The sequence below is a fragment of the Polyergus mexicanus genome, unplaced genomic scaffold (genome assembly GCF_030449975.1).
Source record: "Polyergus mexicanus isolate NDT 795.1 unplaced genomic scaffold, iyPolMexi1.0 SCAF_21, whole genome shotgun sequence".
In the NCBI taxonomy this organism is placed as follows: Eukaryota; Metazoa; Arthropoda; class Insecta; order Hymenoptera; family Formicidae; genus Polyergus; species Polyergus mexicanus.
The window spans coordinates 178743-197026 of record NW_027223341.1 but is presented as its reverse complement, the minus strand read 5'-3'; the positions used below and the strand labels follow the sequence as shown (position 1 = coordinate 197026).

At 31.6% G+C, this 18284-nt stretch overlaps 1 protein-coding gene across 1 annotated transcript in view; it reads right to left on the bottom strand.

Annotated features, from left to right (window-relative positions):
- The window catches only part of LOC138942045 (low affinity immunoglobulin epsilon Fc receptor), an 83210-nt gene that overhangs the window by 29417 nt on the left and 35509 nt on the right, over positions 1-18284 (bottom strand). Inside the window, exon 3 of the mRNA XM_070312077.1 lies at positions 8746-9042. Within this exon, the coding sequence (XP_070168178.1) occupies positions 8746-9042 (297 nt within the window). The remainder of the gene's footprint in view (positions 1-8745; positions 9043-18284) is intronic.

The following is an 18284-nucleotide window of genomic DNA, read 5'->3' as shown; positions in this document are numbered from 1 at the left end:
TATGCCTTTAAAGTTTTGTTTATAATCTTTATTTTAAGACATATGCGTATATTATTATTTAAACATATTGTAAATTATAATATAACTTGTAATTATATTTTTGATATTTTTATTTATGTATATCTTTTATAAATTAGTAAATAAATTTTAGTAAATAATCTTATAATTTATTTCAATATTTAATTTCTTCATGTTAATTCTAACGTTAGTTACGGAAATGTCAACTCGATTTGATCTTCGCGGAAGAGGAATAAGATGGAAGTGAAAGTCAATTTAACTTGATATCCTCTTGATTGCAGCTTTGGGTGCTCATCAAAGTGTGAACGTAGCAGTTGTAGGAAAGATATTTCCAGAATCGAAATTCTATTTGCAAAGTGAAATTGTTTGATTACAAATCTATTTTACTGCGTGCACGCGCGTAACGCAAGGGAAGAAAGGGAGAAAGGTAAGCGTAGTCTTATTTACTGTTCGTGTCTACTAAATTTCCAGAAAAGAATGCGATAAGATTCTTCTTCGACGCTTCTCTTTTTACCATACATTTTTGACATACTTATGAGTTTATTTGCATAAGCTTAACATATAATGTTTAACAAAAAATATTAATATGCTATTAATATTAATGTAAGAAAAACATTTAACTGTTATTTAATTCTCTACGTATATCTTCTTATGTCGTATGTTACATAAGATAAATTTCACTACATACATTGCACCAAGAAAGTTAACTTATGGATGCTTTATTACTTAAGACATTATTTTCAAATGAATTTTTAAATATAGAAACCTTCACAAAATTTTAAAAACTTTTACATATAAAATGCTTATATTTGTCAACTCACGAATTTTTTTATATTTAGTATCAGGAAATGCTGAATACAAAAACAGTTGGGAAAATACAATATATATTCATAGAATAATTTATATTCGACAATTTCATATTTATATATTGAGTCTTTAATCTCTAAAGATTTTTGAGAAAATTTATTTATCGCGCAAATATTTTTTAGTCAAAACAATTCTCATGTTCAAAAATAAAAAAAGAAACAAGCTCCTTAGAATTATTAGAATTACTTAAAGAAATTTAATTTAGTTTTTTAAATTATAATTACTAAAAAATTAGAAATATTCGAATATATATAATAATCATTCAATAGATATACTATTATATATCTGCCATATTTCTGTTTTTCGATCTTTTCGTATATTTCTTCCTATATATATAACACATATGCTTCCACAACGCGTATACTCTCACGTACTTATAATTAACTAGAATGAACTGAAGAATAAACCGCATTAGCGAAACAATTTGAAAGTCGCGCACCGTGTTAGATTTTAAATATTTACTCTCTTCGAATTGGTAGGAAACGTGCAAAAACTTGCTCTCGCAAAATCGAATGCAAATTGCGCTGCTGTAAAACGAAATACGGTAATTGCGCGAGGTGCTAGTTTTTGGTTTGCATAAACTCCTCGATACATAGTCGAGCGATTTTTAATACGATAATAACCGTGTTAACATGTGACATTCTGTAAATTAACGACTAAGAAATAAGCGACCGATATACGAGCGAACGAACGACTTTGTGGATCGTCAAGTCAAATAGAGGTCTCGAATAGGGAAAGTACTATAGTAGTAGGATGAAAGTGTGTGCGGCGTTTACCGAATTAAAGTTTGTTTAAACATTGGCGCATGATTTGCGGATAAGCTCGTGAAACTATGTCATGTTCCTATAAACTATGTCATGGAATTTTGCGGAAAATGGTGTCGAGCTTAATCATTGTAAAATCTCTGAGGAAGAAGTGCGCTTTAACTTATCCTTAATGCAGAAAATCTGCATTGTTAAATATTTTGAAAATATTCTCTTGTTTGTAAAATCTTTAGTTCACAAAAAATTTTAAAAATATTAAATTTTTACATAATTCTTATTAATTAATAATGAAACATTTTGTAACTCGTAGAAAAAAAGAAAATGAAATATCTATAGATACTCTTGTCGTTACGCACAAAACACATTTACAGTATAAATAACAATTTTATATAACACGAATATAATTTCTGCAAAATTTGTACTTTAATAAATTTTTTTTTCTTTTAACACATTTTAAGAAATGTAAAGAAAGTATTAATTATATAATGTTTTAATTACAAAAAAAATAAATTTTATTGCAAAATTCTATCTAGATTTGTACTATGTATGTGTTAAATATTGAGAGAGAGAGAGAGAGAGAGAACATATTGAAAAACAAATGTTAATGAATGGCAAATTGCGTAGTCTATCAGTATTTATCCTTTAATTATTATCAACACGCGTAATTTTAGGAAGAAGATATTACAACTATATTGCAAATCCGTGACGAAAATCAAGATTAAAGTTCATAATCTTTGTACATAAAATTTAATAGCATAACGTAATGGCAAAATACAGAGAAAATTACATGCTGCGAATTCAAAAATATCCACTTTACTATTTTCTTGTTACGATATTAACGGGACCATTTTTACGCTAACATTAACATGTCGCGCGTTATTTTTCACGCGCGACTGACGTGCTCCTTCTACGATCAAAAGAACCCATAAGAAGCAAAGTAAAAAATATAAAAAATTAGAGCGATGCATAATTACATCGTGAAAACGTTACACGTTGCCATTAAAATAGAAAAAAACGTAAACCTTATTTTCTTCGACCATTCTTCTTGGCAGATAAGCAAGAAAATAAAGCATGTATATAGTAAAAACGTATGAAAATATAAAGGACGAAAATGTGCACGAAACAATCTCTTTTCGTAAATTATCTTCAAAATGTTTGCGAAGCATTGGATATATACATCTTGTTTTCTATGGTATATAAAATAAATATTAAACTCGGACTCGCATGTGTGTATAGAATGAATATTGAAACGACGTACTTTGTGCAACGATATAATTTGCGATGCAATTGCAAAAAAACATTTCAGAGATTGAATTAATTTCGTTCTTTTTATTCATCCTTTATTTAAATTTATTCGACTCTGATTTCTCTCACAATTTTAATAAATACTCGTAATATTTCTAATGTAATTTTACGATTTCATTTATTAGATTATTTAATAGTTAATTTTATAAAAACATAATTTCGATTAACTTTAATAAAATATCTGTTAAAATAAATTTTTCACGAAATAATTGGAAAATTATTTTAATATTTATTCGTTTTTGTATAAATTACCGAAAAGTTTCAATATACGCAATATTATACGGTTCTCGGTATAATTTTATGTATGTGTGTGTGTGTGTGTGCGATTTATCTAGAAATAATTACCCTCTATAAAAGAAAGATAAAATAAATTGAAAGTTATTAGATTATGTAAAATTAAATTTCAATTGTAATGTTCATTTTTCTATAAGTTTTAAGGATTGGATCTGTTACTCTATATTACAACGCATAGCTTTAATTTAATACACTGTGATCGTTTTCACGGATGCAACAAAAGCACGTACGTACACGATGACAATATCGATTGCTATACATTATTCAAGAGACTTGATAATTTTGTATCGGCGCGGACGTTGAGTTGACAAACAATAACGCGAGAATAGACACGAATTGTCACGACAAATATCGGAACAAACGTACGCGCGCGCTCTCGCATTCTCACTCTCGCAATTTTGCTTTTGCGATTCCTCACCGATTGTCGCGTTTGTTCGTTCCACACAAATGTGGTACAACGCTCGTTTTATATAGGCGACGAATTGATCTGTCTGGACTTCCGGAAAAATTCCAGACAGCGCGAAACGCGTACACGTTGGCAGTGCCGCTGACGAGATTGTTCGCACGCACAACAATAGAATGATGTACTGCTCACTTTCGCAAATGGAAGATGGTCTACCTCTCTTTCTTTCTCTCTCTCTCTCTCTCTCTCATTGTCTGTTCAGTTTAAGATAATTATATATAATAATTTATTTTTAATGTTATTTCTTGAATGCAAACATAAATTGTACAAGAGAATATTTGAAAAAAGAAAAGATATCATCTTATTTCATTTATATTAAGTAACTATGTGTGATTTATAGAAAATATATGTACTTTTTTTAATAGACTTTTAATTAAACACTATTTATCAAATTTCCATTTTTTTATCACATTTTTTCTCTTTCTGTTATACTCTATCTGTTTTTAAAAATTTATTCCATCTTTAATTAATACAATAATATTATCATAACAGTTCAGTAGACATCTCTGACAAATTTATTATCCTACCAATTGAAAAATCAATCACTCCAAATATTTATTAGCTCTGATGAAAAGTGTGTCCAGTTTTAAAATATTTTCTTACGATACTTGTTAATCCAACACAATTTTTGCGTTAAATGCATAATCTCAATATACTATACATCTTACACATTCTCCAATATACATATATATTCTTTACTTATTCATAAAATATACCGAGAATATATAGTCGATCTTGATCATTGCGGATATCTCGTGAACAACAATCACGCGCTTGTATATAGGCACAGTTTCAGTAAACTGTACGACAAAGACAAATAGCATTTTCGGAAATGGTTCAGATAGCGTTTGCAATTGTGTGTAACCGCTTAAACTGCATCGGATTAGTATAGCATATTTTGGTACTTTAAAAACAAGCCTTGTACTCGACACCGCGTTCAAACTTTGCGTACTGCATCGCACCCACTTCATGAAAATTTCATAAAAATTTGCATGAATAGGATGCACCTGCGAACGCCGCGTGTTATTTGTCTTTGTCAAGCTGTTCTACGGCGAACGTTCGGGGATACTTGCATGATCCCTGTGAAAACGTTTCCCTTTGAAAGACAACCAGTCCATCGCAGTGATATCTTAAGCACAATCGTCGACAATTCCTTTCATCTCTCTTCCAGATCCGTCTTCTGCTCTCGTTCTCGTTTCCTTTCCAAAAGCATCGTCGGATTGCGGAAATAATCGTGCGAGAAAGAATAAACGAAAACCCTGCTCAAAATGGGTCTTCGTGGTTCTGACATCCTGTATATCAAGAAACAAGCGTGCGATATCTTTGTTGAGTTGCGTGCATATAAAAGCACACATTCCAAGCTCTGTGCTTGAAATATCGACAGCATTCTCTTAAGCCTATTAACCACGCTGATAGCAAATGTTAACGTGATTTTATTGAAGCATTCTCAACTTGAAACTTCAGTCTATTTTTAAAGATTATTTAATTATTCAATCATCAATATTTAATTTTTAAAATCAAGTTTTAATAAATAAATAAATCTGCCTGTATATATTCAATTCCTCATAACTTTTATTCTGCAAAAATATATTAGATTGAAAAAAGTAGAAAATGTCTAAATAATGTGGATTTTTATATTAAAATTATCAAGCCACTTTTCATCTGGCAATCTCTATCGATTAATTTTATGAATTAATTTTTTTTTAATGACAAATTAATATGAAACGCGCACACACACAAGAAATACATAATGCATGTTCTTGCAAAATAACAATCAATCATTGATCGCGATACTAATTGCGATGATCATCAGCTATAAATTACATGTTTCGCTTATCATAATATAACTCTTCGGTGTTATTTTTTTCCGTTTCATCAATTTTACATGCAAGTATATACATTTTCTCTCTTTCTGCCTTGATTGCAAATCTAAAATCAGCAAACACACCTCGATATTTGTTTCCGCATTGGCGTCGATTGAAAGAGAAAAGAACGGCGATGAAAGATGCAGCAAGAACGACAAACATGGAACGGAAAAGAATCAAAAATGCAAATTTTTGGCAAACCAAATGGCGCGTAAAATCGATAATCTGTCAATGTCCCTAATAATCTTTAGGTACATTAGAGATATTTACGCCTTGAAATCATTAGGTTTAACAAAAAAAAAAAATGTTTGATTTATACAATTAATTTATTTAATAAATATTTATATGCGCATAAAGTCTTCTTTGCTATCATGTTTTATAAGAAATTGATATAAGATTTAATTATTTAATATCTGACGTTAAAATATAGCATGAAATATATAAAACTGTCAATGTATGATTTTATTGCGAAATATACTTATCGCAAATTAAAATTTTAGATAAAAGTGTAAAATTCGTATAACACATGTCTTAATTAAATTCAAGATAAGCGTACGACAACACGAGAAGAAATCACAATGCAAGAATGGAGAAGCAACGAATAAAACTTATCAAGAGTCTGTCGCTGTAGTCGATAGCATACGAGGATTTGATTGGATAGGTCATTCGATTGCATATTGCACTCGACGAATATCGAAACCCCTTGTGCTCAATTAAATTCACGACAGCGGGGCCGATGGAATATCGAATCCGCGGAGTTAAATCGTCGTACGGTAAAAAAGAAATTGCATTCGTAAAATATCTTGCAAACAAAAAGAAAAAAAAGCGACAAGTGGGCAAAGAGGAAAAATATTGACACAATATGGGGAAAGTGTCGATAATTTCGGTTTTTCTCCACACTCTTCCCATTATATCGCACATCTCTCGAACTGTTTGCAAATGACAGTTCTTTGCCAGCATTCAGTAACAAACACCATATTTTGCGTGTAAATTTATCGACAGTTTCCAATAAGCAAAACAAACAAGAAAAACATCAAATACATTGAAATTAGAATGCAGTATTGTATTTATATATTGATCTTATCGATTATGTTAATTTTATCGAAATTGTAATAAAGTTACACACTATTATAGTAGATATATTTTTCAGAAAAATCTTGGAAAGTTGATTTTACTGAATTAACTTTTCCATCGCCTTATATATTTCATTGAATTTCAAAGTTATCGTGACTCTGTAATAAAGTTTCTTTACTTCAATACATTCTTTTAAACTAAAGAAAATATTCTATAGTAACAAAGTAACAAAATTGAATTTCTTTATTGAAGATATCAAATCAAATCAAGTTCTCGCTTGTTTTCTGCATGTTCGTGAAAATAATTGAATTAAATAGTGCTTTAATATGATAATTTTTTCGCAATATGATCTGCGTCATATTGAAAATTGATATATCTCTCTCATAACATATTAAAAATTAAAATTATTTTAATTTAAATCTTCTAAGTTTTTTCTCTCACATCATCTTCAATATGTCTTTTTAAGCTAAAATCTTTTGCTCCTAAACTAATATTATATATTATTATATTTTTTCGTATAATAGATTTCGTATTTTTTGAAATACAGATCAAATAAATATATAATTCAATATAGATGTATTTGATTGTCAAAAATGTATAAATTTCTATGTCGCTGACTTTTGTGAGAATTTCGGGAGAATCGGGAACATTTAACGCAAAATACAATATTAGATTTTTTTCTATACAACGAGAAATTAAAATTTTATCAAATTCTTTGCGAAACAAATTGCTACAGATATTACTAGGATTCGAAAAATCCATCCGCATTTTGCGGTTACGTCGAAAGTTACGTCAAAGCTTTGAAACAGAAAACTGGACAACGAAATGCTATCCTCTGTATCGATTCTATTCGATTTTACGTTGCCAAACTTTCATCACCATTCTGTCTGTATCGCTTATTTCTCGTATTCTACCCGGATTTTCCAGCTCTCTGTATTCCTTCATCTAACAATTTTAGACAGATATCAGAATAAATATTGTTTCAAGCTTTCAGATATTCCATTATTTTTCATAGTGAAACACCTATATCTTCTTATATGCCAGAGACATATTTTTGCATGAAATTGGGTAAATTCATAAAAATATATTACAAATCGCAAAAGTGCTAATAAATTTGGTTACTTTCATATCGTATACATTTTATTTTAATTATTTTGCTTTTTATCTGTACTTTCTAATAATCATCCTTATATTACCCTGATGATACAATATTTTAGTACAATTTAGTTGTCGGCTTGAAATTAAACAATTACATCATAAGAATCATGTTATATGTATATGGTATAAATCGCCAAAATTTATAAATTAATGTCCATGATCGTAAAACTATGTCGTGACACCATTCGCGATCTAGAGCGTACCGTTAATGCAGTTCTATGCTAGATCCTGAACGATTTACCACGGTTCAGCGCGATTCAAGCTCGAAACAGAAGCGGGACATCGTGACGTCAATGCATGCTTCCATAAACCCATGTCAATACATTACAGTCGACTGACAATAATTTTGCTCTATTGATGGAATCAAAACCGGATAGCGAAAATTTGTACGTGCATAATCTTTGATGTTTTCTTATAATTTATATAATAAGTTATGTTACAAAAATTAATTATACATATTAAAATCTTTTTATTAAATCGTCAGATAAAATATTGGAAGAACACAGATTAAAATTGCAGTATTATTGCGTATTGTAAACATTGTTTTAGAAAATGTTTTAATATCTTTTCTATTATATGATTTTATTTATTCTAATAAAACTATTATTTGTCATATATATATATATATATAATTTTTTTATACGCTAATATTGTATATTTTTTTTTATTTTGTTACCGTAGTCCAGGAGAAATACAATCTATGACCATATCAGAATTCAAAGGTATCTCATAGTTTCTCTCATTTTTCTATTTCTCGTTCTTTACCCGTATAGCAATGAAATCTCTTTCGCTATGTTAAAAAAGGAAATAATCAACGAACGAAGCAGAGAAATACCGATCGTTAATTAACGCGTCTCATGGAAATGTGTCAAATGGAATGATAAGTCTTTCTCTACACCGGTCGCTGTTATTGATTTGAAGGTAAGTCGCGATTTACCAGCCAGAAGATCGAATCTGGTTCTGCTCCTCTCGCTGTCCTCGTAACCCTCGAGGTCATCTTCGTAATCGTCGTAATCCTCAGGGACGGGACTCCGATCCCCGTCCTTGTCGCTGACATTTCGCGACAGAGTATTACGCGTCAGGCTCCTCTGCTGGGTGGCCTGTCGGATGCGAGTCCGATGATCGTTACTGAAGAGGACCGACGGCGGCGGCGGCGTTGATAGCTGAGAGCCCTGAAGACGACGCTGAAGATACCGAGCCAAGAGTGCCTGTACCGCGTCTGTCTCCGCCGTGCCTGGAAGACAGAAAGATTCGCTCTCGTGATCAGTCGACAATATCTTCCCGATCTTACATATTCCGCTCGGTCCTTATATCTTTCTCATACTTCCTAGCGTTCTTATACTTCATCCGTTGCTTTAGTTTCTTCTTATTTTCTCGCCGTTTGCATTCTGTCTCTTTTTCATCCTTTTTTCCGTATCATTAATTTTCTCTCGTTTTTCTATATCTAACGTAACATAGCACGTATTCTCTTTCGCAAAGTCGAGAAACCAAAGAAACTCGACTTGAAATCATTGATGGTCGAGGACTTCCTCTTCTTGTGTCGTGTGCGAGTTGATGCGTCATGCGTGCATTTCCGTACAGGTATAAGGATATGCGCGATCCACGTCCCGATGAGACGGTTATCGCTGTTGAATGCGATCTGTATCTCAGATGCGGTTTGTATCTCAGTGTAGTAGAGAGATCGATAATCTTACAATTAGATATGATCATAGTATTATGAGAAAATGAAAAACACTCTATTTGTCAAAGCAACAAAAAAAAAAAACGCATAAGGTTTTCCAGGGAATTTTAAATTAGTTAAATGCCATTATTGGTATTGAACAATAATGAATATAGTGATATCAAAATAAAATAAAGAGATATACGGATTATACATATCATAGATATAGACAAATATAACATTTCAATTAATTTTCAATATTATTGTCGATGAGATAATAATATGAAACTAATAAAAAAATATATATATATGCAAAATCTCAGAATATATTTTAAATATTGTCAGTAATAATAATAGAGATGACAAGAACAGTCTTTAAGAATCAGCAGGTAAAGCAGAAATCATTTCCAAATCAAAATGCACATAAAATTGCAAAAAAGTGACGCAGTCTTACAATGTGCAATATATGGGAAGAGACGGTATCTTTAAAATTAAAGACGTAGTCAGTCGCTTTCAATTTAATCTCACTCACAATGTGAGGGTGTGTGCTCGTAATATACAATAGAAGCAAACATTCGGCGGGACACTCGAATCCGCTTCATTAGAGTGCCTCGTCCGCGTTTGATGTTGAAGAGCGTTCACGTATTATCGCTCAATCTCGATGTAAATACGATTCATGGCTATATGTCAACGAGATAAAAAAATTTATAATCGATTCACTGCTCAATGTTGCTGTGAGATTAAGAATCGATTAATTAGCATTGAATTGCCATCGATTGTGACGTATACAAAAATAAAATAATCACTGATACCGCTAACTTCAATTATGCAAAATGTTGCCATAAAATTACAAAAATACCAATGCATTTTTGAAGGATTTATATTAAAATCCATATTAATGAAGATTTTTTACATTGAAATTTGTTAATTATACATGTATTCTCATTAGCTTTTGTTTTTTGAAAAATTTTTCAATCTAAAGTATACATGTGTTTGTGTATGCGTGTGTATACTTGCGGATAATATACTCTCACTCTTTTATATGATGTTTTCATTAAAATATTAATAAAAAACGTGTTACAAATCTTCTATTACACATATTATTGTATAAAAAAATTATTATATCTATATTAAAAACAGCATGTGGCAAATTATTGTAATATAAAATAGGAATTTAAATATAGAGGTATTAAATATTTCTCGTACAATAATTATTATATATATTTTTAAAATTATAAATAATAATAATAATTTTTTTTTATATACAATTAATTATTGTATATTGTATATTGAAAATAAATTTAATTTTCTATATAACTCAAATTTTTTAAAGACGATTAAAACATATTATATATTAATTTGACCAGCATGTTGTTACTAAATTTTGCAAAAGTTCAAAGGTAACAAGAAAAGGGATGATTAAAAGTGAGGTGGACTAAACGACAAAGTCGCGGGAGCTGTTAAAGGATTTGCAGCGCCAAAGAATCCAATTTTCGGCGTAATCCAGTACCAAGAACCAGTGCAATTACATCGATTTCTTCCCGTAAGCTTGTTCGCTAGCGTGGCTGTCTCGTAATTGAATTGGATCGATTGTATTGTGCGAATCCCATCGTTTATTCTCTTTGCCATTTTCACCTCGATCTTCGTTGCTGGACGAAAACGCTCGACAGCGGTTTTGCGTTAAATTAAATCGCGCGAGCAAACGTTGATCCTATTAAAAGCAGTTAGCAAAGCGGCGAGAAATGAGCGACATGCGATACGAGCGCTCCGTTTTCTCGTTACATTTCGCACGAAAGCTGGAAAACGTATGCTTGAGTTGACCGCAAAGGATCAATCTTCCGGCACGAAGGTGACGCCCCAGCCAAGGATTTTCAGAGTCATCGTCGCAATCTTTTTGCCTCGCTCAAAAATCTTGTTAGCCTTGCCTTCACGCGTAATCTAGTTCAACGAGCGTGTTATAAAATAATTAATATTTTTGCCACTTTATTTGCATTTATCTATCAAATAAATAATAATTAATAATATCATTTTTAATCTGATTATTGCAATATGTTTAATTCTGATTAATTAATGGATTATATATTGCAGATTGAATGATATGAATTTTTTATAAACGTATTTTGTATTTTCAATTTGTGAAAATTACGTTTTATGCAGATGTGTCATGACAAATGTGATATTAATTTAAATTGTTTTGATAAATTGTACATGAAATCGTTAAAAATACTCGTCGAATATCGGAACAAATGTATGGAAAACATCGAACAAAAGCCGTATGCGTTAATAACATATTGTGCAAATTTTTTTGTTCGAGTTTCGACATGTAAACCAAACTTGACCAAAACTAATATTTGATGCGCGTTATGGCAATTAGAAAAATTCTCGTTCCGCAAGACAACACATAAAGCGTTACTCGATATTGGAAAAATAATAAAATATCATGTTTCAAAATATTTCATGACTATTTTCATCTACAATATTTTTCGGAGAGAAAAAAATTCAGGGGTAATCGCGCGGATAACGTGAAAAATATTCCAAAAAATTTTGTTCTCTATTTTATCGTAGACATTCTGTAATCTTACTGTGAACTTCATCGAACGCTAAGTGTCTAAGGCTAAATCTTAGAAATTATTGCGGAAATTACTGCATCTCGAGAATCGATAATTTTCAACATTCAGTCTAACCGAGAAGTTGGAACGAGTGGATCGTGAAATAAAGTTCAAAGGCGTAAAGAGCATCATCGAGGAATTGACTGTACGGAACAGGCATTCTGGCGAGAGGAAATTTTCGATTCAGTTGTGAGAAAGAAATTATAGAAGAACAGAGGTCACGCCACGCAATGGATTGAACGGATTTCTTTGCAGATTCAGCACGAGATTCATTCCAAAAGGAATTTAGCGGCGCTCTCGACCAAGAGATGCAGATCCGCGGAAAATTCGCGCTCTCGGTATGCGAATTTCTTTAACTGAGATGTCTTCTTATATAAAGAGAATTTCACGCCGAAGAAACCGCGGAGGATCGGCACTAAAGGATTTATGATAGAAAAAGTCGAATAACGGCCATTCCTTGACGAGAAAATTTATGAGTCGCTTTATGAAAAATAAGCAAAGCATTTTCAAGAAAAGATAAGAACATCTTCGATAATACAGAATTTATTTCGAAGAAGAATAAAATAAGATCGCGCAAGACGCGAATTGCGAGCTGAGATATTCGAAATATTTTCTTCAGAAGCAAAAAATTATCCTAGTCGACTGCTCGCAGCGTCGCTAGGAATGAGACGTTCGGAAGTAAAAATTCGCGATATTTTTGCGCATGAAAAAAAGCACGAAAGCAAAAAGGAAAAATTTTTTAATTCGACAAAAACACGCAATTTGATCGATTTCTTTTAAAATCATAAAAATTAGTTGTTTCTTAGACATTTACTTCCTAATAATTAATGCAAATTTAAACGTTGTGTAGAAACATTTTAAAATAACCATCTTTTTAAGTGACATTCATTGCTATTCATTGTTTTCTACCAATCATTGATAAATAATTGTAATTGTTAATATTTTCTTATAAACAAATCTGTTTGATTTTTTTTTCTCAAAAACTAAAGTACAGACTTTTTAAAGGTTCAGTTCAAAATTATACATATTATAAACATGCTCAATTTTTTTCAAGTCAATTTGAGCTTCTGTATCCGAGTTATCACTAAAACTTATTAAAAATTCTTTTTAATCAACTATCTACAGCGCTATTTTTAATGCATATTCTCAACACCCCGCCAAAAAAAAAAAAAAAAAAAAAAAAAAATTATGGTTTATGATCATAATAAATATTTGGTTAAAAGGCAATTCTCGATTTTAATTTATTTTTTGTAATAAATTCCACAAAAAACTTCATTTTCGACAAATACGATTGTCTAGTTCCCTTAATCTCGTTCTCGATATTATTCACATTTTTGGCAATCGTCCGTCTGTAGAATAGAAATCTACAATTTCTCGTGTTGGTCGCTTTCCCTAGAGTATCAACGAAATTCTGCAGAAACTGCAAAAGTCCCAAAATGACCGACGTGCCGAAATTCAAGATCGACCGCAAACCAGAAAAGAGATCACAAAGTCTAAATGGAAGTTTTTTGAAATTGCTGAACGGAGAATTTAACAGAAAGGAGGACTCGTCCGTGGAACTCCTTCGGTCCCGGACTCTCAATTCAAGCGGAAAGCTCAACGAAAAATTTTCCGTTTTCTCTATGTTGGATATTTCGCTCAAGAACGCAAGATCGATTCGTCGCGCGGTCAAGTCGCGAAGAAAATCGTTACGACTGACCGGCGAAACGTGAGTGTCCCAGGAATGATTTAATAAATTTTGCTCTTTTGAAATCTTGAGAGAAAGAGTACGCATTAAAACAGGATGCAGGATGCTTGTTCTTGCGCTGATTTGCAAATTTCGCGTCTCTCATCCGGCCCGTAACACGCGCGCGGAAACCAGTCTTCTCCTCCTCCTTCTTCCGCAATCCATTGTCCCCGCTTCATAATTCAATGACTTTCGGAACTACGTTTCCCGGACTATTTCCTCGATGGGTCTTCTGAATGTTTTATATGATTTTAAGATTACCGCGCATAGAACGTAGCGGTAACTTGCGATACGCTTTTACCGTAATTGAATCTAAATTCTGAAACACGAACGAATGCGGTCTAATAAAAACTCTGTCGATCGAACGAAAGCTATTATTGCATTAGCGAGTTATGGGAATAGTATTGGAGAATACCGATCGGAGAAGATACAAAATAATTTATGACACAAGGCTATATCATCATTGCAGTTGAATCGTAACGATATTAAAAGATATTGCTTGTATAAGGTAAAAAAGAGTAGGTAAAAATTTATTTCTAATCGTACAATTAAGAAAAAAATAATAATCCGTTAAATAAACCGCGATATATTATTTGTTGTTATTGATTCCTTTTTCGAAATTACACAAATCATCAAAAATAAGATATTCGATTGGATCGTGAACAAAAAAGAGCGGTACGAGAACGATTCGTGTGAAACAAACGTGACTGCTTGACTTGCAAAGAGAAAAATCAAGCCCCGTTCGATTACCTATTCCAACGAAGTACGTTCGTATGAATTTCGTTTCAATCGTGCAAGCTTCGAATCGATCGACCACAGAATCCTGCGCGTTAAAAAGGCGTAAAATTTCATGTGAGAGACACGAGTCTAGTAGTAAAATTCGTAACGCGTACATTTTAATTATTTCATGTTTTTCAGTAATTAATGCTTTGTTTAATTCCATTAATAAATTACATAAATTTACATTTAACCAACTAAAGATAAAAATAAATAATTATAGAAAAAAGCTTTTAATCATTTTTTAATATAATAATTGATATTATATTTGCGCATGAATTCATTTAGGAGGATTGCTAAATAAGACGTGATGTCTTTGAATTTTCTCTCTCTCTCTCTCTCGAACAAATAAGCGAAACGAATGCGATGGATTTAAATGTATTCGCTAAAACTGGCTGAAACGGGCCATTTGCTTCCGGTACGAGCGGAGGAGCCCACAAATGGTGATGGTGTGTTTGAATACGTACTTTCGGGACTATGTTTTCCACCCAAGAAAAGCACAGTGTTTCGAGATTTATATGGCGTAAATAGCGAAAGATCCTATGTAAACGCCGGGCTTTTCGTACAATATATACGCGAATTCCCGTACGTGACAAGTACCTTGAGTAATGGTAAACAGAGACGGTATATCGTACATGGAGTTTGAGGCACGTTCTTGCTGTCAATAGCGATACTGCTCATAAATGTCTTTTTTAATTTTTTGCGTGAGAGATTGAAAAGCTAATCCTCTCATAATTGATTAAGATCTTTCTTAATCTAATAATATAATAAGAATTACAGTTACACATACACGCTTCGCGTCATTAACTGATTTGTCATGATTTGTTGAACACGTTGTTATTCTCACCTAAGCTATCGTGACATAATTCTTTAAATATTTTATTTATATAGAAATAATTTTTAGTTAACGGGATAATGCATTATATTATTTGGCAAAAATATTAATGTAAGTATAACTGTTAAACTGGCGAATCTGAGCGCAAATATTTTAGCGCAATGGCGTTTCCAAGAAAGTATTTTATATGTACGTATATACGTGTTTACGTGTATAATGTGCGCGCCCGCTTTTCTGATATACGTTCCTATTTCGCAGTTTGACGGGAAAGAAGCGGCAGAATGGCTCGAATGCGACTGACAATAATTTGTCAAGTCGGCCACTCACGACTTCTTATGTCGTTCTCTCGGACAAAGGGAATTTCGTTGGAAGAGCAGAGATTTCCCGTCTGAGTTTCTTGTTCGTCGCGTTTCCGCACGTTGTGCGAGACTCGAGATTTCATAATTGCGCGAGTGCATTAGAGGAGCATCTCGGTCCCGTGAAATTGCATGCCACTTGGAGAACGTCGAGAAGTATTCGCGTAAAATGTATCGTGATTCATAAGCTTTTTTAACAAAATGTATTTGGCAAAGGACGACGATCATAATTTCATTTATAAATGTATTGACCGTGCATTATTATTGTTATTACAGAAGGTTATTCCAATAATCTGTATGTGTATATATAAATGATCACATTAGTTTAAACATTTCAAAAATATTTATGGCCGCTCATAAAAAATTATATATTAAACACTATACAAATACATTCGAAGATTTAAAATGCTGTTTTTATTAATATTAAATTATTATATTTATATTTTTACCCGCAACAAAAATTTACAGTACACTTTCATGCATTACACATGTTTTATTATACAAGGTACACTTTAAATGCAGTCTCTGCATGATTGTACGTTTAATAAAATTTGTTACGTAATATATTTATTTGACATAAAATTGTCAGAATATTTATCGTATATTACACGGTTTTTTCAATTATTAAATGATCGTACCTCATACATATTTTAATTCCACTAAGATATAAATAATTAAAAGATGTGCAACATGACGACATAATTTATTAAGGTTAAACCAGAAAAAGAACAGCTTTAATTTTATATTTAATTGGATTGGTTATTCACGACAAGATAAAGGGACTTCAGGTTTAATTAATGTCGAATTTAAATGAGAGAGAGAGAGAGAGAGAGAGGGAGAGGGAGAGAGAGGGAGAGAGAAAGAAAGAAATGCGCCAACCTAAAGGACATCATTGCAAGATTCTAAGGCCATGTATTCTCGTCCGTTTCTGTACGCATGGTTAACGTAATGTCCTCGAAAGGACAGTCAGTGACCCGAATGTACACCCAAAACCGCAGAGAAGATTAAAGACGAAATTTCAAGGAGAACTTTGTCCTCTCGAAGATTCTGTAAGCACTGGTAAATAAAATTTCCCGCAAATAAACGCAAATATATCGATATAATATCTTAAATCTTATTTTTTGGTAAAAAAAAATTTATTGACAAGATGCGATTAATAAATAAAAATTTTTTACTTGATATAATCTAATTGTAAATAAAGATTTCGAAGAAATTTCTTAAATTTATAATTAAAAAGCTTTTTCATTTGTATTAAACATTATTAAAACAAATTATATAGTTACCGAGATAGTTGTGTAAATCTATATACAAAAAAAAAACATATGAATATATAGCGTTTCTCAATATTAACTATATTATATAGCAGTAACTGTATACATAAATAATAAAAGCTTATTCTTAGTATTAAATCACAATCTTCGTACTTTTAATATCCAGTTTTATTTTTTTGTCATATGTACTGAAGTTAAATAAAGTTTCGACAAATTTTCGACATTTAACATTTGTCCATCGAACGAGAAACTAATTCTTGCATTAATCATACATTCTTCAACTATAAATACAAATCAATATTTTATCCTCGTCATGTTTTAGTTATCACATTTTATGTCGTATACGTACGATGTTTCATTTCAACCATCGAATGGTCATTTTATTCCTGCTGGTGCGCACCGAACCGATTTTTAGTGTAAAAGCGAAACAAACGTAGCGTATGTTGTAAAACGCGTCATTGAGATGCAGAGATAACGCACTGCACGATGAATAATTTTTCGATAATTGATGCCGTGAATGTCATGTTTATGGCACATCACAATATCCATTTATCGCCAATTGTCAAGTAATATTACGCGCCGCACAATGAAGTCATTGCTATTGTCGAAAAAATCTATGATGTTTTGTTTCAACGTTTTATTCTACCAATATTTATATTATTGAAAAATTCTGTATCTAAATCGTTTCTTTTCTTTTTTCTTTTTTTTTTTTTGAAGCATTTTATAATTTTGGCATTTTAAGATTGGATAAATGAAACAAAAATTGATATACATATTTGACATAATTTTTATATTTATATACAAATTTTTTTTTTAATTTATAATATTTTGGAAAAAATTAATGTAAAACGAATCTATGATTATAATATATTAATTTCTACATTTCTCTAATTATTAATTATTATATATAATTAATATTTTAACTATTATTATAATTATTAATTTTCAAAGTGGGCCACTATTAAATAAAGAACAATCAGGGAAAGAATGAGAAGAAGCTTCAAAAAAATCTACTCGAGTCTGGATTACTCTGTCAATGATCGGCTTTGCGGAAAAAGGTAGTCGGTAAAAAGACAGAATCAGAATGTCAGAAATGAATGGAGAAAATGAGTAAGGCACTGTAAGGGCGGTTATTCAAACGCAAATTACTCCTGGCTTCATTTCCATTTTGCGAACAATGCGCGGCGAACCTTGCCAGAAATAAGAATGAGCTTTTACCTATTCGCGTGTATGTTGCCACTT